General features: G+C 56.6%; 1 protein-coding gene across 1 annotated transcript in view; it reads right to left on the bottom strand.

Annotated features, from left to right (window-relative positions):
* The window catches only part of LOC147668831 (V-set domain-containing T-cell activation inhibitor 1-like), a 145,592-nt gene that overhangs the window by 103,850 nt on the left and 16,374 nt on the right, over window positions 1-25,368 (bottom strand). Inside the window, exon 2 of the mRNA XM_086948419.1 lies at window positions 1,086-1,150. Coding sequence (XP_086804545.1) covers window positions 1,086-1,150 — 65 coding nt within the window. The remainder of the gene's footprint in view (window positions 1-1,085; window positions 1,151-25,368) is intronic.

Below are 25,368 nucleotides of genomic sequence, written 5' to 3'. Positions count from 1 at the left end.
GTAAGCGCACAGGTGACCTGATTAAACTCACGAGTATAATTTGTGCTGTTTCATGGTTTTATGGGCCCAGGTGAGTATGGTAAAACCGAGTCGGGTGACCTGCGCGCTCTATCACCAGGTGGACGTAAGAGTCAAGAAATGGGTTGAATTAATCCAGGAAGTGCCTTTGGACGAGAGAGTTTTTAAGATCTGTTCTGAAAGTCCAGAAAGAGGCAGTGATTCGGAGGGATGGAGGAAGTGAGTTCTAGATTCTAGCTTCATTACCAGAGAAGGATTGAGCCGTGAATCTTTTCCTTTTGAAGGTAGGAGGTTCCAGCAGTAAGTTGTCCGCATTGCGTGAAAGTCTAGAGCCGCCAGAGATTTTGACTTTATTACCCAGGTATCAAGGGAAGGACGTGTGCGAGGCTTTATGGGTGATACAGGCAGTCTTGTAAATTGACCCTGCTTCGATAGCAAGCCAGCGAAAAGAAATCAGTAAGGGTGTGATGTGATCATTTCTTTTTGCCGCATATACGAAACGTGCCGCTGAATGGAGGACGGATTTTAGAGGGGAAAGGTGGGATTTTGGGGAGGAGAGAGGCGCAGTTGGTAGCGTGCATTCCTGGCGATGGTATTGATATGGGACTGTAGGTTGAACCTTTTTTATAGGACGACGCCTAGAGATTTGGCGCTGTCAACAATGATAGGCTTGTTGTTGAGAATGTTCATCCAAGATTGGACAGGAGGAGGAGAGATTGAGGTCGGGAGGAGAACGAACTCTGTTTTGGAAGGATTCAGAATGAGTTGATGAGTTGACAGCCAGGTTGGGATGGGGTTGAGGGTGTATTCCCTCAGGTAAGCGGTAGCGGTGAGGTGGGTGGATCTCGTGAGGTGTGTAGGGCACAAAGAGAGTGTTGTACAAACCCCTAAGTTGTAGAGGGTGTAACCCTCCGCGAGGCTGGCATCTGAGCAGACCACCCCTCCCCCCGCAGGTCCCTCAGCAGTAAAGCAAGCACTGAGATGAGCCCAGAAAGGACAGGCGGTCACTGTCGGTTTCACTGCGACCCCCAGTGTGGCCCCAGGGCCAGGAGCCCCTCCGGACATACCTGAGACTCCTAAGCCGATGATGAGAGCGATGACAGCCACGAGGATGATGATGATGGCGATCATGCTGCAAGAGAGAGGGAGAGCGTCACTCCATTGTGCTGTGTGCCTAGAAGTACCCCTGCACCCTCCGACCCCTGCACCCTCGGACCCCTGCATCCCTGCACCCTCGGACCACCGCAGCCTGACACCCCTGGACCCCTGGATCCCTGCACCCCAGACCCTTGCACCCCTGGGTCCCTGCACCCCTGGATCCCTGCAACCATGCACCCCTGCACCCCCAGACCTCTGCACCCCTACTCCCGACACCCCTGCACCTCGACACCCCTGCCCCCGACACCCCTGGACATCTGCACCCCTGGACCCCTGCACCCCTGAACCCCCAGACCTCTGCACCCCTGGACCTCTTCACCCCTGCATCCCTGGACCCCTGGATCTCCGCACCCATGCACCCTTGACCCCTGACCCCTGCACCCCCGTACCCCTCCACACCTGCACCCCCTGCACCCTTAGTCTCCTCCAGCCTGACACCCCTGGACATCCAGGCACCCTGCACCCCCGGACCTCTGCAACCCTGCCCCTGACACGCCTGGACCCCTGCAACTCTGCACCCCTGGACCTCTTCACCCCTGGACCCCGGCACCCATGCACCCCCACACCCCTGCACCCTGGCACTCCTGGATCCCTGCACACCTGGACCCCTGGACCCCTGCCCCCCTGGACATCTGCACCCATGCACCCCCTGCACCCAAGCACCCCCTGCACCCCCTGAACCCCTGTATCCATGCACCCCGGGACCCCTGCACACCTGCACCCCTGAACCCCTGCCCCCATGCAACCCTGCACCCATGCACCCCTGCACCCCTGTGTCCCCTGCACCCCTGCACCCTTGGATCCCTACAGCCTGACACCCCTGGACCACTGGATCGCTGCACCCCTGCACCCCAGACCCCTGCACCCCCGGACCTTTGCACCCCTGGATCCCTGCATCCATGCACCCCTACACCCCCGGACCTCTGCACCCCTACCCCTTGCACCCCGGCACCCCTGCACCACTGCACCCCTGAACCCCTGCACCCATGCACCCCTGCACCTTTGCACCCCTGCACCTCTGCACCCATGCACCCCTGTGTCCCCTGCACCCATGCACCCCTGCACCCTTGGATCCCTACAGTCTGACACCCCTGGACCACTGGATCGCTGCAACCCTGCACCCCAGACCCCTGCACCCCCGGACCTTTGCACCCCTGGATCCCTGCATCCATGCACCCCTACACCCCCGGACCTCTGCACCCCTACCCCTTGCACCCCGGCACCCCTGCACCACTGCACCCCTGAACCCCTGCACCCATGCACCCCTGCACCTTTGCACCCCTGCACCTCTGCACCCATGCACCCCTGTGTCCCCTGCACCCATGCACCCCTGCACCCTTGGATCCCTACAGTCTGACACCCCTGGACCACTGGATCGCTGCATCCCTGCACCCCAGACCCCTGCACCCCCGGACCTTTGCACCCCTGGATCCCTGCATCCATGCACCCCTACACCCCCGGACCTCTGCATCCCTACCCCTTGCACCCCGGCACCACTGCGCCCCTGGACCTATGCACACCGGCACCCCTGGGCCTTTGCACCCCTGCACCTCTGCACCCCTGAACCCCGGCACCCATGCACCCTCAAACCTTTGCACCCCTGGACCCCGCAGCCCTGCACCCCTGGGCCCCTGCAACCCCTGCACCCCCTGCACTCCTGGACCCCTGCACCTCTGCACCCCTGGACTCCAGCAGCCCTGCACCCCTCCACCCTGGACCCCTGTAACCCTGAACCCCTGAACCTCTGCACCTCTGCACCCCTGGACCCCTGCACCTCTGAACCTCTTGAACCCCTGCACCTTTGCACCTCCGAACACTGCACCCTGAATCTCTGCACCCACAAACACTTCCACCCCAGAACCCCAGTCCCTCCTGAACCCCTGCACCCCTGAACCCCTGCACCCATTAGTCCCCAGACCCCTGCATCTCCTGAACCCCTGTAGCCCTGCACCTCCTGAACCCCTGCACCCATTAGTTTCCAGACCCCTCCGTCTCATGAACCCCTGCACCTCCGCACCACTGAACCCCTGCACCTCCTGAACCCCTGCACCCATTAGTCTCCAGACCACTGCATCTCCGGAAACCCTGCTCCTCTGAACACTGATCCCCCACATCTCTGCACCTGCGAACCCCTGAACCTCTGCACCTCTTGAACCCCTGCACCCATTAGTCCCCAGACCCTTGCATCCATGAAACCCTGCACCCATTAGTCCCCAGACTCCTGCATCCCTGAAACCCTGCACCCATTAGTCCCCAGATACCTGCACCTCCGCACCATTGAACCCCTGCACCTCCTGAACCTCTGCACCCATTATTTCCCAGGCCACTGCATCTCCGGAACCCCTGCACCTCGGAACCCCTGTACCCCTGCTCCTCTAAACATTGATCCCCTGAATCTCTGCACCTGCAAACCCCTGAACCTCTGCACCTCGTGAACCCCTGCACCCATTAGTCCCCAGACCTCTGCATCTCCTGAGCCCCTGCACCCATTAGTCCCCAGACCCCTGCATCTCCTGAACCCCTGCACCTCTGAACCTCTGAAACCCCTGCACCTTTGCACCCCTTCACCCCTGCACTACGTGAAACCCTGAACCCCTGAAACTCCTGAACCCCTGCACCACCCAGACCCCTGTACCCCTGAACCAGAGCACTCCCTGACCCCTGCATTGCCAACCCCCTGCACCCCAACCCTTGAACCCCTCCACCCCTGTATCCCTGAACCTTAGCACCGTTAAACCCCTGCACTCCTGGTCCCGGCATCAATGAACCCCTGCACATTGTACCTCTACACGCCTGAACCCCTTGGATCCCTGCAAGGCTGAACCCTTCCAGCCCCAGACCCCTGCACCTCCTGAACCCCGAACCCTGCACCTCCTGAACCCCTGAACCCCTGCGATCCTGCACTGCTGCACCCCTGAATCTCTGTACCCGCAAACACCTGCACCCTCAGACCCCTGTCCCCCATGAACCCCTGCACCACCTGAACCCCTGTATCCCTGAATACCCGGACCCCTGCATCTCCTGAACCCTTGCACCTCTGAACGCTTGAACCCCAGCACCTCCTGAACACCCGAAACGTTTGACCTCCTTAACCCGTGTCCCACCCGCACCCCTGCACCCCCGCACCCCCGAAACCTCCCAAACACCTGCACCTTCGGAACCCCAGCACCTCCTGAACACTTGCACCCCGAGACACTGCACCCCTGAACGCCTGCACTCCTGCACCCCGAACCTCTGAACCAGTACACCCTCGGAGCCTTGCACCCCTTGAACACGGTACCCCTGGACCCCTCACTCCTGAACCCCAGCAATGCAGAACCTCCTCACCCGTGCACAACTGAATCCCTATACCCTTGAACCACTGAACCTCTGCACCCCTGAACCCCAATACCACTGAAACCCCTCTGCACCCCTGAATGCATGTCCCCTCAAACCCCTGAACTCCTGCACCCTCGAACACCTACAACCCGAACCACTGCATTGCTGAACCCCTGCACCGTGACCCCGAACCCCTGCATTGCCGAACCCCTGCACCCCTGGACCCCTGGGCCCGCTGAACCCCTGCACTTTCGGGCCACTCTACCCTCAAACACGTGCACCCGGATACCTGCTTCTCCTGAATACCTGCACCCCCAAACTTTTTCACCCCTGTACTCCACACCCCTGGATCTTTGCAGTCAGAACTCCTGCAGCATTGAACCCCTGCGCCACTGAAACCCTGCACCTCCATAACCCTGCACCTCCGAACCCCTGCATCCCCAGACCCCTGAACCCTAGCACTGCTGAACCCTTGCACCCCCAAACCGCTGCACCTCCTAAACCCCTGCATGCCCGGGCCCCTGCACCCCAGAACCCAACACCCCAACTGTCCAAAATACAAGCTTCCATCCAGATTTGAAGATGAATGAACGACAGCAAAGGAAGGAGTGAGCAGGGAGGTCAGTGCAGAGGGGTAAGTGACACCGAGAGTCCGGGCCTGCAGTGCCAGGTAAGTGGGGCAGGATGCTCTGGGCCCAGTGCCCGCCCGGCCTACAGCGACCGCATTTTAAACAAGCTCTTGCAAAGCAACAGGTCAATGTGATTGTTTATGTGCCGGAGGGCTTCCCTGCACGCGGCCGCCCTTGACCATGGTGCAAAGATGTCTTCATTGGCGCACAGCTGTTCATTGTGCGCCGGTGCTGGGGAAAAGGACAGAAATGCGCCGTATCTAAGAAATATGGGGGCAGATTAACAAGCGGTTGCAAGATAAACGTGTAAGTTCAAATCGTTTTCAATCACATTTTATTTCCATGATTAAAGTTTCATTTGCATCATGATCAACAGATTTCTTGATATCAAATTCCCAAGTACTTCAAAATACCTAATGCATTTCGGGTCAAAGTGAGGACCCTTCATCAGGGATCTGTGAAAGAATAATACAGGACCAAAATCAATACTCGCTACCAGACATAATACAACACTCTCTGTATTATTTAGCATCAAGATCTTTGGTGTTTCATGGTGTTCACATATTCGTGTATTATCATTCCGAGGCACTGGGTGTAACCTATTTCATGCACTACCACTTTTCCTCTCACGCACGTTGTAGTCTGAGGCATGATCACTATCAGTTTTTGCTTGATGCTAAATAATACAGAGAGTGTTGTATTATGTCTGGTAGCGAGTATTGATTTTGGTCCTGTGTTATTCTTTCACAGATCCCTGACGAAGGGTACTCACTTTGACCCGAAATGCATTGGGTAGTTCGACACTGTCTGCCACCGCACCCTAATACAACGCCTCAGCAACATCGGAATCCAAAGAAGGCTCTGGAGTGGATCATCTCGTTCCTCGCTGGAAGGACCCAGAGAGTCCGCCTGTTGGACAGGCCACGTGAAGGGCCGCTCCCCCTCTGCCCGACCAGGCCCGAGCCCGGTCCCTCAAGTGTCACACACCACCACTTCACGTTTTCCGTCCCCTCCGGGACCCTTGCCTCTGAACATATCGACCTCGTGGGCCCGATCCACTACCGGCCCGCGCGCCCAGCCTGGGCGCCATCTTGGACACTCCACCACGAGGCCGCGTGGCCCCCGATCGACCCCAACCCTGGGCCTGGCCAGGCCTCAGACATCCCGGCACCACCCTCCACCCAGGAGGTGAGCGGACTACTTGGCAGGTCAATGGGAGAAGGAGGTGTCGATGGCTCTCCCCCGCCAGGTACCGCTCGCCCACAACCTCCCCGGGCGCTGGCTCCACCCCCCTGCTGGGTGTCTGGACTCCTTCATCCCGGACCCCCCGACCTCCAAGTGCGAGGGTCCGGACATCAAAGGGCACCAGCCCTATAACTGGGGCAGCTCCAGAGCAGGAAGACAGTTGTATCCTGGAGTCGAGAGACGCAGAGAAGAACTCATCCTTGACGGACTACTGGCGCTGCCGTAGCCCTGCCTTGTGAACTATCGTCCTGCCTGCTGGCGCTGCCGCAACCTTCGTAACCTTCATCGTCGTCGGGACCTGCTGGCGTGGCCGCGGACCGTTTGTAACCACCATCTTCATCGGGACCTGCTGGCTCCGCCGCGGACCGTCGCTTCCTTCATCCATCTCGGGACCTGCTGGCTCCGCCGCGGCCCGATCATCTAGAACGCCGAGCTCGAGGATTGAGAGCTATTTTCATCTATTGGTAACAAGACTGTCCCGCTACCCCATTTCCTAATCCAGAAACCAGAATCGAGGGGACCCCTGAGTCCAGACCTCCTTGTATCATTTTACCGTACTTAAAGAATTGCTTATAAAGTATCGTTAAACCTTATCCTGGTGTGGTGTCCGTCTGTGGGGGGGAAGTTACTTGTCTGTACGATCGCTGGAGACGGCTCTCCCCGGAGACCTCTCCCCTTATCCTCGGCCGACCCTCCCGGTCCGTCTAACATTGGTGGCCAGCGGCGCGATCCGAATCACCGCATAATCGTACAGAAAGTAGCTCACCCCACGACGAAATCACGATGACAACCAAAGAAAGCGGATCCACCGAGAAATTTCAGATGGAGAAATTGGACGAGTACAGCCATCGTGAATTAAAACAATTCTGCATCGAACTAGGTATCGCTACCACCGGTCTAAGTACCAAAGACGATTTCAAGCATGCCCTAGAGTCCTGGGCAGAAACCGGGGCCGGCGGAACCACCGACCAAAACATCGCAGCAGTAGAAAAAAACACCACGGCCCCCGAGGAGAGAAGAACGGGTCTCTCGCAAGACGAGATCCAGGAACGAGAAAGAACACGACTACATGAATTAGAAATGGCCCGGCTCAAAATGGATGTTGAACTTAAGTTGGCCGAACAAAAACTGAGCTTAGAGCACCTGCGTCTCCGAGAAGAAAGGGAGGAAAAACAGAGACAAAGGGAGCTCGAGGAAAAGAGACTGGCATATGAACACGAGCGCAAATTAGCTGAGATAGACTTACGCAAGCAGAACAAAGAATTAGGGGTGCCCGAGCAACCCCACACCCCAGGGACAACGGATAAGAAGGTACACATCCCCAAGGATGTCGTCCGAGAATACTTCCGAGAGGACGACATCCAGCAATGGTTCAAGGCCTACGAAATCGCTATGACCGCCCACCGGATCGATCGAAGCGACTGGGGAGCCGGTCTATGGGGGAGATTCCTCAATGAGGGCCGCGATGCCCTGCTACAGCTCCCGGACCATCAGATGACCTCCTATGACCACATGAAAGCTGCCCTCCTCACCCGCTATGGGCTCACACCCGAGATGTACCGTCAGAGGTTCCGAGACTGCACCCGCATCCCGGGTACAACTTGGGTGGACTACGTGAACTATTTTAGCCGAGCCTTCGAGGGCTGGATCAAAGGAAGCAATGTCACAACTTACGAACAACTATTCAACCTCATGGTGTGGGAGCATCTATCAAACAATTGCTTCATCGAGCTCCGGCAGCACCTCCTCGACAGCAAATTGACTGATCCACGGCAGCTCGCAGCCGAGGCTGACCGGTGGGAAATCACCAGAGTGGGCCGAAATGGATCCTATGAACAGAACCGGAACAACAACGGTCAGCACCGTCCCCGAGGAGGAGGAGGGGGCCAAGGACGAGGAAGAGACAACGCTCCGGTCGCCCCCGCTACCAGCACCACCCCCCCGGCCAACCGGGGCAGCACCCCGGCGCGACCGGGATACAGAGCCAACGTCACGTGTCACCGATGCCAACGAGTCGGCCACTATGCAAACGACCCAAATTGCCCACAGTACCAGAGCCCAAGACCCCGCCAAGTGGCCGCTGTTGCCCTGGGGGAAGAACAGATCTCCGAGGAGCAGGAAGAATATGAGCAAGAGCATCAAGAATGGGAGCCAGCCGCCATGGCTCTAGCATGCTTAGGGGGGAAAGACATGGTCCCGCGGGTCCCCCTACCCGCTAACACCCGGAAGTACAGCCAATGGGTGAGCATCAATGGACGCCAGGCCGAAGCCCTCCGTGACACCGGGGCCAGTGTAACAGCCGTCCGCTGTCACCTGGTGACCCCAGAACAGTTCATACCAAACATTCTCTGCCCTGTCCGTTCAGCCGATAACTCGGAAAGTCTATGTCGGATGGCCTGCGTCCCTTTCGAATGGGGAGGGGTCTCCGGCATGTTGAAAGTGACAGTCCGAGATGATGCCCCCGTAGACTGCCTCCTGGGAAACGACCTTGAAAGCTCTCCGTGGGCAGCCGTAGAACGAAGAGAACACCTGGGGATGTTAGGCATCCCGGACTGGGCGTGCGTCACCACCCGGTCCATGGCCGCCCGTGCCAATCCCCGACCGGAGGAACCCGAATGGCCAGCGCCTCCTCCCCCGGTCGCCCCAGTCGAAGACACCGACCGTGCCGTCCCCCCAGAACCAGCTCAACCTCCGGACCTCGCTGGCCTCGACCAGTGGCATCAAGAGGGGGGGCCCACACAGGAGCAGTTTCGCCAAGAGCAGAAGACCTGTCCCTCCCTCGAGGGACTCCGCCAACAAGCCCTCGCCCAGAGCGCAGGGGATACCTCCGGAACACATTGGATCTACTGGGACAATGATCTGCTATACAATGAACAAAGGATCGCGGAGTTGGGGCCAGCCGAGTGCTAGTGGTGCCCCTCCGTTTTAGAGACTTCTTGCTAAACCTGGCCCACGATGTCCCCCTGGCTGGACACCTGGGTCAGGATAAAACCTACAGCCGCCTAGTGACCCACTTCTTCTGGCCCAAAATGAGGAATGATGTACTCCAGCATTGCCGATCTTGCCCCACGTGCCAAGCCAGTGGAAAGAGCGGCCGCAAACTAAAAGCCCCCCTGCAACCATTTCCCGTGGTCACCACCCCGTTCGAGAGGGTCGGGATAGACATTGTGGGGCCCCTGGACCCCCGTACAAAACAAGGACACCGGTTCATCCTGGTACTGGTGGACCACGCCACCCGCTACCCCGAGGCTGTCCCCCTGCGAACTGTGACAGCCCCGGTAGTCGGCCGGGCCCTGATGGGGATCTTCTCCCGCGTAGGCTTCCCCCGAGAAGTCGTCAGCGACAGAGGCACGAACTTTATTTCCAAATATATGAAGTCCCTCTGGCAACAGTGTGGGGTCACCTACCGATTCACGACCCCCTATCACCCGCAAGGAAACGGACTGGTTGAGCGTTTCAACCGCACGCTCAAAGGGATGATTGGGGGGTTGGAAGAGCCCCTCCGTCGCCAGTGGGATGTGCTGCTGCCATGCCTCCTCTTCGCATATCAAGAGGTCCCCCAGAAGTCCCTCGGCTTCAGCCCGTTTGAATTATTGTATGGACATCCCGTACGGGGGCCTCTCAGTCTAGTCAAGGAAGGCTGGGAAATGCCCCCTCTAAAGAACCCTCCAGATGTCTTCAAATACCTCCTAACCCTCCGCAACCAGACCCGACGGTTCAGAGAGCTGGCAAAAGCAAACTTGGAGGCCAGTCAAGAGGACATGAAAAAGTGGTATGACCAAAATGCCTCCTCCATCGAATTTGAGGCCGGACAACAGGTATGGGTGATGTCCCCCACCGAACCCTGCGCCCTGCAAGACAGGTGGACGGGGCCCTTCAAAGTAGTCGAGCGCAAGGGTCCTGTCACCTATCTCATCGACATGGAATCTTCACGGAACCCCCTCCGGGTCCTCCACGCTAATAGACTGAAACCCCACTTTGTACGTTCAGAACTCAGTCTCCTGATGGCCACAGACAATGGAGCCGAAGAAGACTCCGAACCCCTCCCTGACCTCCTACGGACTGGGGAGAAAGATGGCTCCGTGGATGGGGTCCGACTCTCGGAGGCCCTCACCCTGGAACAACGCCAAGAATGTCGAGACCTACTGTTGCAGTTCGCCGGCCTGTTTTCCCTCACCCCAGGTGTCACTTCCTGGTGTGTGCACGACGTGGACACGGGGGACAGCCCCCCTATCCGCCACCGGGCCTACCGCGTACCAGATCGGGTACGGGCCTGCATCCAGGAAGAAGTAACCAAAATGCTCACGCTCGGGGTCATTGAGCCCTCAGACAGCCCCTGGGCCAGCCCAGTAGTACTGGTCCCCAAAGCAGCCACTCCCGGCACCCCACCGGAACTCCGGTTCTGCGTCGACTACCGGGGCTTGAATGCAGTCACCAGAACGGACGCACACCCCATCCCCCGGGCAGACGAGCTAATCGACCGCATGGGAGCCGCCCGCTACCTCAGTATTTTCGACCTGACGGCGGGCTACTGGCAGATCGGCCTCACACCCCGGGCCCAAGAACGATCTGCATTTTCCACTCCTGATGGCCATTACCATTTCAAGGTCATGCCCTTCGGCATGAAGAATGCTCCAGCAACATTTCAGCGGCTCGTCAATCAGGTCTTGGCCGGGCTCGAAGGATTCAGCGCCGCCTACCTAGACGACATCGCTGTGTACAGCCACCATTGGTCCGACCACCTCCACCACCTCCGAGCAGTGCTACAGGCCCTTCAGCGAGCTGGCCTCACGATCAAGGCCAGCAAATGCCAAATTGGTCAGGGGTCCGTAACCTACCTCGGACACCAGGTGGGAAGCGGCCTGGTGGCCCCTCTGCAGCTCAAGATTGCCGCCATCCAGTCCTGGCAGCCCCCCATCACCCAGACCGAGGTACGCGCCTTTCTGGGACTCACGGGCTATTACAGACGGTTCGTGAAAGACTATGGTACCATAGTGGGGCCCCTCACAGAACTCACGTCCAAAAATCAACCCAAGAAGGTCAACTGGACCCCAGATTGTCAAACAGCCTTCGAACAACTGAAGGCCGCCATGTGCTCCGCCCCTGTGCTCCAGGCCCCCGACTACAGCCGGGAATTCGTCGTCCAGACGGATGTCTCCGACCACGGCATTGGGGCGGTCCTGTCTCAATTGAACCCCGAAGGCCTTGATCAGCCAGTGGCCTTCATCAGCAGGCGACTCCTACCTCGAGAACAACGCTGGAGCACCATCGAGAGGGAGGCCTTCGCCGTAGTATGGGCCCTCAAGAAGCTCCGGCCCTACCTCTTTGGCACACACTTCCGGGTGCAGACCGACCATCGACCCCTGCAGTGGCTGATGCAGATGCGGGGGAGAACCCAAAACTACTACGTTGGTCCATCTCCCTACAAGGGATGGACTTCACTGTTGAACACCGGCCTGGGCCAGATCACGCCAACGCGGATGGCCTGTCCCGCTTTTTCCGCCTCGACGAGGAGAGTCCCCAAGAGGATGGGTGACTCTCCCCGCCTTCAGCTGGGGGGGACGCATGTTGGACAGGCCACGTGAAGGGCCGCTCCCCCTCTGCCCGACCAGGCCCGAGCCCGGTCCCTCAAGTGTCACACACCACCACTTCACGTTTTCCGTCCCCTCCGGGACCCTTGCCTCTGAACATATCGACCTCGTGGGCCCGATCCACTACCGGCCCGCGCGCCCAGCCTGGGCGCCATCTTGGACACTCCACCACGAGGCCGCGTGGCCCCCGATCGACCCCAACCCTGGGCCTGGCCAGGCCTCAGACATCCCGGCACCACCCTCCACCCAGGAGGTGAGCGGACTACTTGGCAGGTCAATGGGAGAAGGAGGTGTCGATGGCTCTCCCCCGCCAGGTACCGCTCGCCCACAACCTCCCCGGGCGCTGGCTCCACCCCCCTGCTGGGTGTCTGGACTCCTTCATCCCGGACCCCCCGACCTCCAAGTGCGAGGGTCCGGACATCAAAGGGCACCAGCCCTATAACTGGGGCAGCTCCAGAGCAGGAAGACAGTTGTATCCTGGAGTCGAGAGACGCAGAGAAGAACAGACTACTGGCGCTGCCGTAGCCCTGCCTTGTGAACTATCGTCCTGCCTGCTGGCGCTGCCGCAACCTTCGTAACCTTCATCGTCGTCGGGACCTGCTGGCGTGGCCGCGGACCGTTTGTAACCACCATCTTCATCGGGACCTGCTGGCTCCGCCGCGGACCGTCGCTTCCTTCATCCATCTCGGGACCTGCTGGCTCCGCCGCGGCCCGATCATCTAGAACGCCGAGCTCGAGGATTGAGAGCTATTTTCATCTATTGGTAACAAGACTGTCCCGCTACCCCATTTCCTAATCCAGAAACCAGAATCGAGGGGACCCCTGAGTCCAGACCTCCTTGTATCATTTTACCGTACTTAAAGAATTGCTTATAAAGTATCGTTAAACCTTATCCTGGTGTGGTGTCCGTCTGTGGGGGGGAAGTTACTTGTCTGTACGATCGCTGGAGACGGCTCTCCCCGGAGACCTCTCCCCTTATCCTCGGCCGACCCTCCCGGTCCGTCTAACACCGCCTCCCCTCGTTCAGATCCGAGGCCACCAAAGTCATCTGTGGCGTACCACAAGGATCATCTCTCAGCACCACCCTCTTCAATGTCTACATGAGCCCCCTCGCGGCCATCGCCCGCCAGCACAGCCTCAACATCATCTCCTACGCCGACGACACTCAGCTGATCCTCTCCCTCACCAACGACCCAACCACCTCCAGAACCAACCTACACGAAGGGATGAAAGAAGTAGCTGAATGGATGAAGAACAGCCGCTTGAAACTCAACTCAGACAAGACGGAAGTCCTCATCCTGGGCCCATCTCCGTCCGCCTGAGACGACTCCTGGTGGCCCTCTGCCCTGGGCAGAGCACCCAAACCAACGGACCACGCACGCAACCTGTGCTTCATCCTGGACCCCTCCCTCTCGATGACCAGACAAGTCAACGCCGTCTCATCATCTTGTTTCAACATCCTTTGCATGCTCCGTAAGATCTTCCGATGGATCCCCACCGTAACCAGGAAGACGGTCACACAGGCCCTCGTCACCAGCCGACTGGACTACGGAAACACCCTCTACACCGGAACCACAGCCAAGCTACAGAAGAGACTCCAACGCATCTAGAACGCCTCCGCACGACTCATTCTGGACATCATCCGACACAGCCACATCTCCGGACACCTGAGAGACCTGCACTGGCTCCCCGTCAGCAAGAGAATCACGTTCTGACTCCTCATCCACGCACACGAGGCCCTCCACGACCTGGGCCCCAGGTACCTCAAAAACCGCCTGACCTACACTCCAACCCGCCAGCTTCGGTCGACCAGCCACGCCCTCGCCGCCGTTCCACGCATACGCAGAGCCACCGCCAGAGGAAGATCCTTCTCCTACCTGGCGGCCAAGACATGGAACTCCCTCCCCACCGCAGGCGATGATCATTCCCCTGCTCAAAAAGCCCGGTCTGGATGCGGAGGTGCTGGCGAATTACAGGCCTATTTCGCTTTTGCCCGCTTTCGCTAAGATCATTGAAAAACATGTGCACAAGGTGCTCGCCGATTACCTGGAGTCCCATGATCTACTGCACCCCACTCAATCGGGTTTCCGCACCAATCTTAGCACCGAAACAGCCCTCCTGGAAGTTTCGGAGGCGATTAAGTAGGTGCTGGATTCAGGTGGCAGGGCGATGCTGGTGATGTTAGATCTGTCGGCGGCCTTCGACACCGTCCCCCATGAGGGTCTCCTCGCAAGGCTCTCTGATATTGGTCTCAGGGGGACGGTGCTCAATTGGTTCCGTTCGTTCCTGGCGGGCCGTCGACAAACGGTCTGGGCCTCTGCTTGCTCCGCCGAGATGTCGCCACTGGGTGTCGGAGTCCCTCAGGGCTCAGTATTGAGCCCGACTCTATTTAACATCTTCATGACCCCTCTGGCGGCTCTGGCGGAGTCTTTCGGGGCTCAGATCGTTTCCTATGCTGATGACACCCAGCTCCTCTTCACCTGTGAGAAGGGTGCGGACTTCGATGGAGATAGGATCCGGGGTTGCCTTGAGGCTGTATTTCAGTGGTTCCAACATAACAGCCTCAAGTGCAACTCGGATAAATCCGAGGTCCTCTTTTTCGGGTGCAGCTCAGATCCGGACTGGAAAGTGTGGTGGCCAGAGAACATGTTTCCACCAGCAAGCTCGTCCCAGGTGGCTACAAACCTTGGGATTAAGATTGACAACGGCCTAACACTGCGTTCACAGATAATCGGCCTCACTGGCCCCTGCTTTGCCCTGCTCCGGATGCTGCGTAAGTTTCTCCCTTTGCTATCGGAGGAACACAGGAAGATCACAGTGTAGGCGATAATTGGTTCGAGAATTGACTATTCGAACATTCTTTATCTCGGCCTGCCAGAATATCTGCTTCAACGGCTTCAGGTGGTCCAGAACTCGGCAGCACGGGCCATCTTTGGACTATCTCGCCGTGCCAGAGCCTCGGGCCTCCTGCAGGCACTGCACTGGCTTCCTGTCCGGAAGCGGATAATTTTTAAGACCTTGACTCTGGCGCAAAAAGCTCTGCATGCCTCCATAACATAACATAACACAACACAACACAACACAACACAACACAACACAACACAACACGACACGACACGACACGACACGACATGACATACCATGACATGACATGACATGACATGACATGACATGACGCGACGCGACGCAACGCAACGCAACACAACACAACACAACTTAACATTAACATTAACATAACACCTCCGCCTGACCCAGGACCATCTCTCCTTCAGGAAGCAACTCAAGACCTGGCTGTTCGAGCAGTAGCGGACCCCCCTTCCCCCAGCGCCTTCAGACCCTCCGGGTGAGTAGCGCACTATATAAATTTCTTGATTGATTGATTGATTGATTGATTGATTGAAGTACTTGGGAATTTGATATCAAGAAATCTATTGATCATGATGCAAATGAAACTTTAATCATGGAAATAAAATGTGATTGAAAACGATTTGAACTTACATGTTTATCTTACAACCATATGAATAAATTGATGAGAAACCCTCCAGGCTTCTAGTATATCGCGCGCACATCCTTGTGTGAAGAGACTCTTCCCACTCCACCTTCACATTCTTGAAGGCGCGGTTTGACTGCGTGAAGTAGCGCCAACCCTAAGGCTGTTTAACTCAATTGAGCACTTAAATCAGAATAATTAGAGTGCACGGGGATAACACAGATTCGGTAGATTAACAAGCCCCTTGCGCCATTTTTGCTTCACTTTTAACATGGGAAAAGTGACGCAAAAGTGGCGCAAGGGGCTTGTAAATCTGCCCCCATGGCCGCATTCCACCCCCCTTATCTCGGCTGTTTGTCCGGCCCTGGGAGACGCCCTGACAGGCCTGTGGCCTCCGTGCGACCTTTGACTCAGACACGCGCCACTAACTCTGAATATTAGATGTGAACACATTTCCACTTTGCAGGAGTGCCTGTCAGTGACCCGGTCAGAGAGGGCCTGAAAGAGATGAAACTGGAACATATAGCAAAGCTGGTCCGAACAGGGGCCCCAAAATCCCTAAAATGTCCCCGAGGGGTTTATTGTGCTCTCTGCACAGGGCATCCTCGCTGCGGCTTAACCAGCGCCCGGTAACTAGCAGTGAAAAGTCTCTGTTGGACAGCAGCCAGCCCAAGGGCCCCCGCCCTTCTAAGCCCCGCCCCCTCCGCCGCACTCCCATAACCCCCCAGCTCAGGGGGCCCCGCCCTTCTAAGCCCCGCCCCCTCCGCCGCACTCCCATACCCCCATGAGCACGGCACATACTCTGCATTCCGACACGTGTCACTGACGATAGATGACGCTCCGGCTCTTTGTTCTCATTGCACTTGTTATATATTCTTCTTTTCAGCTCCCAGCGCCTCGAAACCTGTCGGGCGGGCCCGGGGAGCTCCGCCGGTCCGTGCCCTGCACTGTATGTGCAGACGTCACGGCCGTGCCTTGCAGGGAGGCGTTCTCTGGAGCAAGGCCAAGCTTTGTGCACTGAGGGACTTTACGGCACGAGTAGAGTCATGAGCTGCCCCCCTCCCCCCCCCCCCCCCCAAGGCCCTCCTCGCCCCCCCGCCCTCCGCACCCGGGAGACAAGTTATGAAACAAAAACACATTGGTGGACAGCAGCGAACCGAGGATGGGGGCTGCTGCAAGCAAGGATACTGGCCCCTCTGAATGCTGTGGGGGTAGTAAAGTACAACAACTATCAGGGCTCAATGGCCCCCGGTGCCACTGCACCTGCTGCACCCATGGAGTTGGGCACTGGACTTGCACCACGTGATCTATGTTCACTTCCGGTGCTGCTGACCTGAGAACGTCCCTCGGGCCCATAACCGTTATAAAGCATCGCCTGTCGAGCTCATGCAGGGAGGGGTTCACTGTCCAAGAGACAGGAAATGGACAGTGTTTTTATTAGTCGCTGCTGACATCTGCTGTGAGCAGCGGGTTAGAAAGTCAAATCTCAACTAGACCCTTTACCCGTGTGACGTCAAGAACCGAGGTGCCCTTAAACTGAGTAGTATTAGAGCTTCTTACTAACTATCGTAAAATCACAGATGTCCCACCCTCTCAAGACCCCAGTAACAGACTCGGCACCTTCATCCACCACAAGATCAAGACAATCTACAACAACTTCGGCAACCACGACCTCCCCACCGCACCAGCATCCTCCTAAACCGACACCAACACGATAGACCCGACCGCCACTCACCACGAACGACCGCCTAAAGACTTTGAAAAGCATCCACTCTGGGTCACCATCGGACCCCTGCCCACAACACATCTTCCACAGAGCTTCCCCCGCCATCGCACCCGAGCTACACCGAACCATCAACTACTCCCTCATGACCGCCTCTTTCCCCGACGACTGGAAACACGCTGAAATCAGCCCACTCCTGAAGAAACCCTCCGTGGACGCGACAGACCGTAAGAACTTCAGACCCATCTCCTCGCCCCCCTCCTAGCCAAAGTCATTGAAAAAGCCATCAACAACCAACTAGCCAACTTCACGGAAATAAACAACATCCGGGACAACCTCCAATCCAGTTTCCGAAGCAAACCCAGCACTGAGACCACCCTCCTCGCCTCCCCCAACGACATCCACTCCTTCCTTGAACAGGGAAAAACGGCGGCCCTCATCCTCCTTGATCTCTCGGCCTCCAACGGCACATGATTCACTAGACTCCAAGACGCCAGCTTCTGCGACAAGGCCTTCAACTGTATCCGATCCTTCCTCACAGGCAGTACGCAATTGGTCCGACTTCCACCATACCTCTCGTAACCGACAGAGACCAAATGCGGAGTTCCCCGGGGCTCCTCTCTCAGCCCCACCCACTTCAATGTCTACATGGCCCCTGCGCAACCATCGTCAGGAACCACAGATTCAACATCGTCTCCTACGACGACGACACACAGCTGATCCTCTCCCTCAACAACAAACCCAATGTCACCAGGCACAAGTTCCAAGAAGGGATGAAAGCCATTGCCACCTGGATGAAAAACAGCTACCTTAAGCTGAACTCAGACAAGACAGAAGTTGTCATCCTGGAATCCACACCCTCCGCATGGAACAATACTTGTTGGCCCTCTGCGTTAGGAACTCCTCCTACCCCGACGGACCACACATGAAACCTCAGCATCATACTAGAGGCATCGCTCTCTATGGACCACCAGATCAACTCAGTATCCTCGACCTGTTTCAATACCCTCCACCTGCCGTGAAATACCTTCAGATGGATCCCCACCGAATCCAGAAAGACCGTCATTCACATGCTCATCAGCAGCAGACTCGACAACGGCAATGAACTCTACTCCAGCGTTACCCAGAAAAACCTCCACAAGCTCCAGAATGTCCAGAACGCCACAGCCAGAATGGTCCTCGACCTCCCCCGGCACAGCCACATCACTCAACACCTCCGCGAACTCCACTGGCTCCTACTAGACAGAAGAATAATCTTCAAACTCCTCACCCTCCCTTACAAGGCCCTCTACAACGCTAGACCAGAATACCTGATCAGCCGCCTCTCCTTCCACGCACCCAAAAGACACCTCTGCTCCGCCCAGCTCGACCTGGCCACTGTCCCACGGATCCACACGACCGGAACTGGAGGAAAGTCTTTCTCCTTCCTCGCTTCCAAGAGCTGGAACACCCTGGCCCTCCACCTCAGACTATCTTCCACACTACCCCAGTTAAGGGAGGACCTCAATTCTTGGCTCTTCGAATGACCCCAGCACTTAGACGGATCTGCTCTCCGCGGCGTTCGACACGGTCAAGTTCAAGTTCAAGTTCAGAAATTTGTATAGCGCACTACTCACCCAGAGGGTCTCAAGGCGCTTGAGGGAGGGTGGGTGCTTTACTTATCCAATAGCCAGGTTTTTAGCTGCTTTCTGAAGGAGAGGAGATTCTGTGTAAGGCGGAGGTGGGTGGGGAGAGAATTCCAGGTTTTGGCTGCCAAGTAGGAGAAGGATCTTCCCCCCATGGTGGATCTATGGATGCGCGGAATTGCGGCGAGGGCTTGATTGGATGATCGTAGGTGGCGGGTGGGTGTGTAGAAGGAAAGTCGCGTGTTGAGGCATTCGGGTCCTAGGTCGTAGAGGGCCTTGTGTGCGTGGGTGAGGAGACGGAACGTTATTCTCTTGTTGACGGGGAGCCAGTGGAGGTCTTTCAGGTGACCGAAATGTGAGCTTGACGGGGGATGTCCAGTATGAGTCTGGCTGAGGTGTTTTGGATGCGTTGGAGTTTTTTCTGTAGTTTGTCTGTGATTCCAGCGTAAAGAAAATTTCCGTAATCCAGTCTGCTTCTGACCAGTGCGTGGGTGACTGTCTTTCTTGTTTCGGTGGGGATCCAACGGAAGATTTTTTTGAGCATACGTAGGATGTTGAAGCATGATGATGAGACGGCGTTGACTTGCCTGGTCATCGAGAGGGAGGAGTCCAGGATGAAGCCCAGGTTACGTGTGTGATCTGTAGGTATGGGTGCTGTACCCAGGGCCGGTGGCCACCATGAGTCGTCCCAGGCAGAGGGGGATGATCCTAAGATGAGGACTTCCGTTTTGTCCGAGTTAAGTTTTAAACGGCTGTTCTTCATCCATTCGGCTACTTCTTTCATTCCTTCATGTAGATGGGTTTTGGCTGTGTTTGGGTCTTTGGTGAGGGAGAGGATCAGCTGGGTGTCGTCTGCGTAGGAGATGATGTTGAGGTTGTGTTGTCGCGCGATGGATGCGAGGGGACTCATGTAAACGTTGAAGAGGGTGGGACTGAGTGATGATCCTTGTGGTACGCCGCAGATGACTTTGGTGGCCTCTGATTTGAATGGGGGGAGGCGGACTCTCTGGGTTCTTCCGGCGAGGAATGAGATGATCCAGTCCAAAGCTTTTCCTTGTATTCCGACGTTGCTGAGGCGTTGTATGAGGGTGCTATGTCAGACTGTGTCGAAGGCTGCGGAGAGGTCAAGTAGGATGAGGCCAGCTGTTTCTCCGTTGTCCAGTAGCGTTCGGATGTCGTCTGTAGCTGCGATGAGGGCGGTTTCGGTGCTGTGTTTGGCTCGGAAGCCGGACTGTGAGGGGTCGAGGGATTTGTTGCATTCAAGGAAGGCGGCGAGCTGATTGTTGATGGCTTTCTCGATGACTTTGGCAGGGAATGGGAGGAGCGAGATGGGGCGGTAGTTCTTAAGTTCACTAGGGTGCCACCACACCCTAGTGCAGCGCCTCAGCAACATCGGAATCCAGGAGAAGGCACTGGAGTAGATCATCTCCTTCCTCGCCGGAAGAACCCAGAGAGTCCGCCTCCCCCGTTCAGATCAGAGGCCACCGAAGTCATCTGCGGCGTACCACAAGGATCATCGCTCAGCCCCACGCTGTTCAACATCTACATGAGCCCCCTCGCGGCCATCGCACGCCAACACAACCTCAACATCATCTCCTACGCCGACGACACCCAGCTGATCCTCTCCCTCACCAACGACCCAGCAACCGCCAGAACAAACCTACACGAAGGGATGAAAGACGTAGCTGAGTGGATGATGAACAGCCGCCTGAAACTGAACTCAGATAAGACAGAAGTCCACATCCTGGGATCATCACCCTCCACCTGAGATGACTCCTGGTGGCCCCCTGCCCTGGGCAGCGCACCCAAACCAACGGACCATGCACGCAACCTGGGCTTCATCCTGGACTCCTCCCTCTCGATGACCAGACAAGTGAACGCCGTCTCCTCGTCTGCTTCAATATCCTACGCATGCTACGGAAGATCTTCCGGTGGATCCCCACCGAAACCAGGAAGACGGTCACCCAGGCGCTCGTCACCAGCCGACTGGACTACGGGAACTCCCTCTACGCCGTAACCACAGCCAAACTTCAGAAGAGACTTCAGCGCATCCAGAACGCCTCAGCACGACTCATCCTGGTGTTGGACAGGCCTCGTGGCTGGGCCGTCCCCTCCCCGCATGGCGGGTCGCGGACCCCTGCTCCTCCTGTTCCCCGGACAAGAACCACCCCTGCAACCCGCCGGGGCAACCTCCAGCCCTTCCCCGACGGCACCCTGGCTCCTGAACCCCACCGTAACGGCTGGCCCGGGTCCTTTCCCGAACCCCTGGCTCCGGCCCAGCCGCCATTTTGGGCACTACACGACCAGGCCTCATGGCCTCGGGTCGACCTCGGCCTCGGGCCCAGCCAGGCCCCGACATCGAGGCACCACCATCCACCCAGGGGGTGAAGAGACCACTTGGCAGGTCAATGGGAGAAGGAGTGTCAACGGCTCCCCTCTGCCAAGTGTCGATCGCCCCCAGCCTCCCTGGGCGCTGGCTCCACCCCCCTGCTGGGTGTCTGGACTCCCTCATCCCGGACCTCCCGACCTCCAAGTGCGAGGGTCCGGACATCAAAGGGCGCCAGACCTATAACTGGGGCAGCTCCAGAGCAGGAAGGCAGTTGTATCCTGGAGTCGAGAGACACAGAGACAAACTCATCCTTGGAAGCCTGCTGGCGCTGCCTCGGCTCCTCTTCGTGAACGATCTTGAAGGCCTGCTGGCGCTGCCGCGACTCATCCTCCGTCCGTGAACCATCTTGAAGGCCTGCTGGCGCTGCCACGGCTCATCCTTTCGTGAACCATCTTGAAGGCCTGCTGGCGCTGCCGCGGCTCATCCTTTCGTGAACCATCTTGAAGGCCTGCTGGCGCTGCCGCGGCTCATCCTTTCGTGAACCATCTTGAAGGCCTGCTGGCGCTGCCGTGGCTCATCCTTTCGTGAACCATCTTGAAGGCCTGCTGGCGCTGCCGCGGCTCATCCTTTCGTGAACCATCTTGAAGGCCTGCTGGCGCTGCCGCGGCTCATCCTTTCGTGAACCATCTTGAAGGCCTGCTGGCGCTGCCGCGGCTCATCCTTTCGTGAACCATCTTGAAGGCCTGCTGGCGCTGCCGCGGCTCATCCTTTCGTGAACCATCTTGAAGGCCTACTGGCGCTGCCGCGGCTCATCCTTCCGTGAATCATCGTGAAGGCCTGCTGGCGCTGCCGCGGCTCATCCTTTCGTGAACCATCGTGAAGGCCTGCTGGCGCTGCCGTGGCTCATCCTTTCGTGAACCATCTTGAAGGCCTGCTGGCGCTGCCGCGGCCCCTACTTGCGAACCCATCAGCTCGAGGATTGTGAGCTCCACGCCTGCTACCCCCGTACCTGTCCGGTACTGAGACTGTCCCGCTACCCTTTCCCCCAAAGAGACTAGAATTGACAGGATCCTCGTATTCTGGTCCTGCTGTACCGTCAAGTACCTTGCTCCGGTGGATCCCCACCGAAACCAGGAAGATGGTCACCCAGGCGCTCGTCACCAGCCGACTGGACTACGGGAACTCCCTCTACGCCGTAACCACAGCCAAACTTCAGAAGAGACTTCAGCGCATCCAGAACGCCTCAGCACGACTCATCCTGGACATCCCCCGACACAGCCACATCGCCGGACACCTGAGAGACCTGCACTGGCTCCCCGTCAGCAAGAGAATCACGTTCCGACCCCTCACCCACGCACACAAATCTCTACACAACCAAGGCCCCAGATACCTTAATGACCGCCTGACCTTCTACACTCCAACCCGCCAGCTACGATCGACCAGACACGCCCTCGCCGCCGTTCCCCGCATCCGAAGAGCCAAAACGGGAGGAACATCCTTCTCCTACCTGGCAGCCAAGACCTGGAACTCCCTCCCCATCCACCTCCTCCTGACCCAAGACCACCTCTCTTTCAGGAAGCAACTCAAGACCTGGCTGTTCGAGCAGTAGCGCACCCCCACCCCCCAAGTACCTTGAGACCCTCCAGGTGAGTAGCGCGCTATACAAATGCCTTGATTGATTGATTGATTGATTGATTGATTGACCCTCTCTCCATTGCCTTGAAACCCTCATGAATGAGTAATTCCCTTTACCAACCCTTGATTGATTGATTGATAAACAGTAAAGGCATTAAGCTCTATAAAAAAAACGATTAGCAAAGTCCGTAGGTCTGGACCATGAAACCTATTGGCTTTGCTAATGCTTTTTCATCTCTTGGATAGCTGCTACAGTCATGCGCACATCCGCATCTGTGGCCATCTTGGAACAGGTTTTGTAAAAATATTATAAATGCATTCAACAATGACTGCTGTTGAAGCGTGTGGATCTACAGTGGCCATCTTTGAATACATTTTGTTTGTTTTGACAATTCACGTTCAAAGAGAATAACCTTATATGCACCTGCATCTACCATCTCTCAAGGTTTTATTTTTTTATTTTAATAAATCCCATTCAAAGATGGCTGCTGTTATTTTTTTAAATACTATAAATCCATTGAGAGACGCTAGCTGTCCGCGTGTGTGCAGGCTCACATGTGGGTGGCCATCTTAGCCTGGACAAATAAATCTTAAGATGGCTGCCCACGGATAATGTGACGGGCAGTTAAAAATGAACAAGGGGACTGGAGTGGCACGAGAACGCTGGATTGGAAGAGGGAAAGAGTGGGGGAAAAGTAAAGGCCAATGAGGGATGAGCGAAAGGAAGTATAATAATAGCCCCTCTCAAGCACTGCAAAGCATAGCCTGACCCAAAGCCATATCTAAGTATAAGTAATGGAGTGGAAAAAAAGGTCTCAGAATCTGGCTTCCGTTCCCCGTGTTACAAGAGCCAGAGCTGGAGGACGTTCCTTTCGTGCTAAGGCCCTGCCCTCTGCAACGCAGGCCTTCTGTCTATTAGGAGTGTCCAGAAGCACTGGTCCTTCAGGAAGATTCTCAGGACATGGCTGCTCTCGTCTTAGTTGTTCCTGCGGCTCTCTGCCGTAGGTCGATTCTGGCAGTTCGCTCTCTTTTGGGATTAGCGCTGGGATGCGCCGTCGCTGGGGCAGCTATGCGCTTTACAAATTGTTTAACATAACAAAACAGGTCTCCAACATCTAAAGCTGCCTGTAGCCGACTACATTAATCCTTAGTCTAAATGTTTCCTCACAGTCTGCCATGTCTGTTTGACCGTTGTGAGATCTGCTGGACTCCGCTGTGACTCTCAAATATGAGCTCATCGCGAGCTGGAAAGAAGATATTGGAATTTTCATAGATCCTACAATGGTTTTGGTGGCTCTGGCCCTCATAGTACCCTTTCATTTCCACTCGTTGCCAGCTGGAATGAGGGGACCCCTAGCCCAAGACTACTTGTGGCCAGCCGCGGCCAGTGGTGCAGGGGGGCATGGTGGGGGGAGTTGACAGATGGCGACAAGGGAAGATAAAATAAAAAATTTAAAATCATTTACCTTGCGCAAGGTAAGTGGTTTTCTTTTTTAAAATGTTATCTTCCCTCGTCGTCTGTGCACTCCCCCCACCCCACCCCCCTCGCCCCACTGCTCTTACCTGCACCGGCCGCAGCTGCTTGGGCCCCTCTTTCTTGCCTCCATTTTCATTGAATGAGTTGATGTCATCTAGAACTGACTCTTGAGGGCCATCATATAGTAGAGAGATCAGAGAAGGACTTTGGAGTCACTCCACTGTTGTACCTGCAGGAGGCAGATCCACGAGTGACTGATACTTTCGTGTCAGGGCCGAGGAGACGCTGCAGACCGATGCCATGGAGGAGAGGTTAGAGATGATCCTTTGGAGTCACTCCACTGTTCTACCTGCAGTAGGCAGATCCACGAGTGACTGATACTTTCGTGTCAGGGCCGAGGAGACGCTGCAGACCGATGCCATGGAGGAGAGGTTAGAGATGATCCTTTGGAGTCACTCCACTGTTCTACCTGCAGGAGGCAGATCCATGAGTGACTGATACTTTCGTGTCAGGGTCGAGGAGATGCTGCAGACCTATGCTATGGAGAAGGAGACGTCAGGTGCTTACCAGTGGAACCGATGCATCAATTCTGCTGAGCAGGGCGTCCTAAGGCCCATCCTCAAACAGTACCTACGCATCACCGCTGCTGCGTGCATTGGGCCTGGCTCAGAAGGTCCACATCACCCTTGGGATCTTGCATCTTCTGAACTGATGCATCGGAGCTGCAAATCTCTGACGCAGGTCCTTGCACCCTCGTCAATGGCTTCTCGATGACGACAACAGCCTCTTCATCTCAGTCTCGCAGCTCATCAGAAGCAATGCCTCGGGTGTGTGCTGCATCCTTGAAGCACAGACTCCGCATCGCAAGCTCTGTTGACTGGATCAATGATGACGATGTAAAATGACCTCGTACTGTAGCCTTGGTGCTTCTTGGAAGTGATACATTGCATCGACTGCACAACATTTTTTCAAATCAGATCCCTCTGCAACCAGGATCGAGGGTACTTTGTTCAGCGGGCCTAACCTGGTCCTGTAGGCGGCCGGCGCTCTATCGTGGTCGGCCCTTACTTGTGACTTTGTCCCAGACCAGGTATACCTTGTTGACACTTTGTGCGGTTGGTGCTCTTTTA

This window comes from Lissotriton vulgaris, unplaced genomic scaffold (genome assembly GCF_964263255.1).
Source record: "Lissotriton vulgaris unplaced genomic scaffold, aLisVul1.2 SCAFFOLD_3258, whole genome shotgun sequence".
Taxonomy (NCBI): Eukaryota; Metazoa; Chordata; class Amphibia; order Caudata; family Salamandridae; genus Lissotriton; species Lissotriton vulgaris.
Note: the sequence above shows the minus strand (reverse complement) of the source record. Positions and strands in the feature narration are given on the sequence as shown.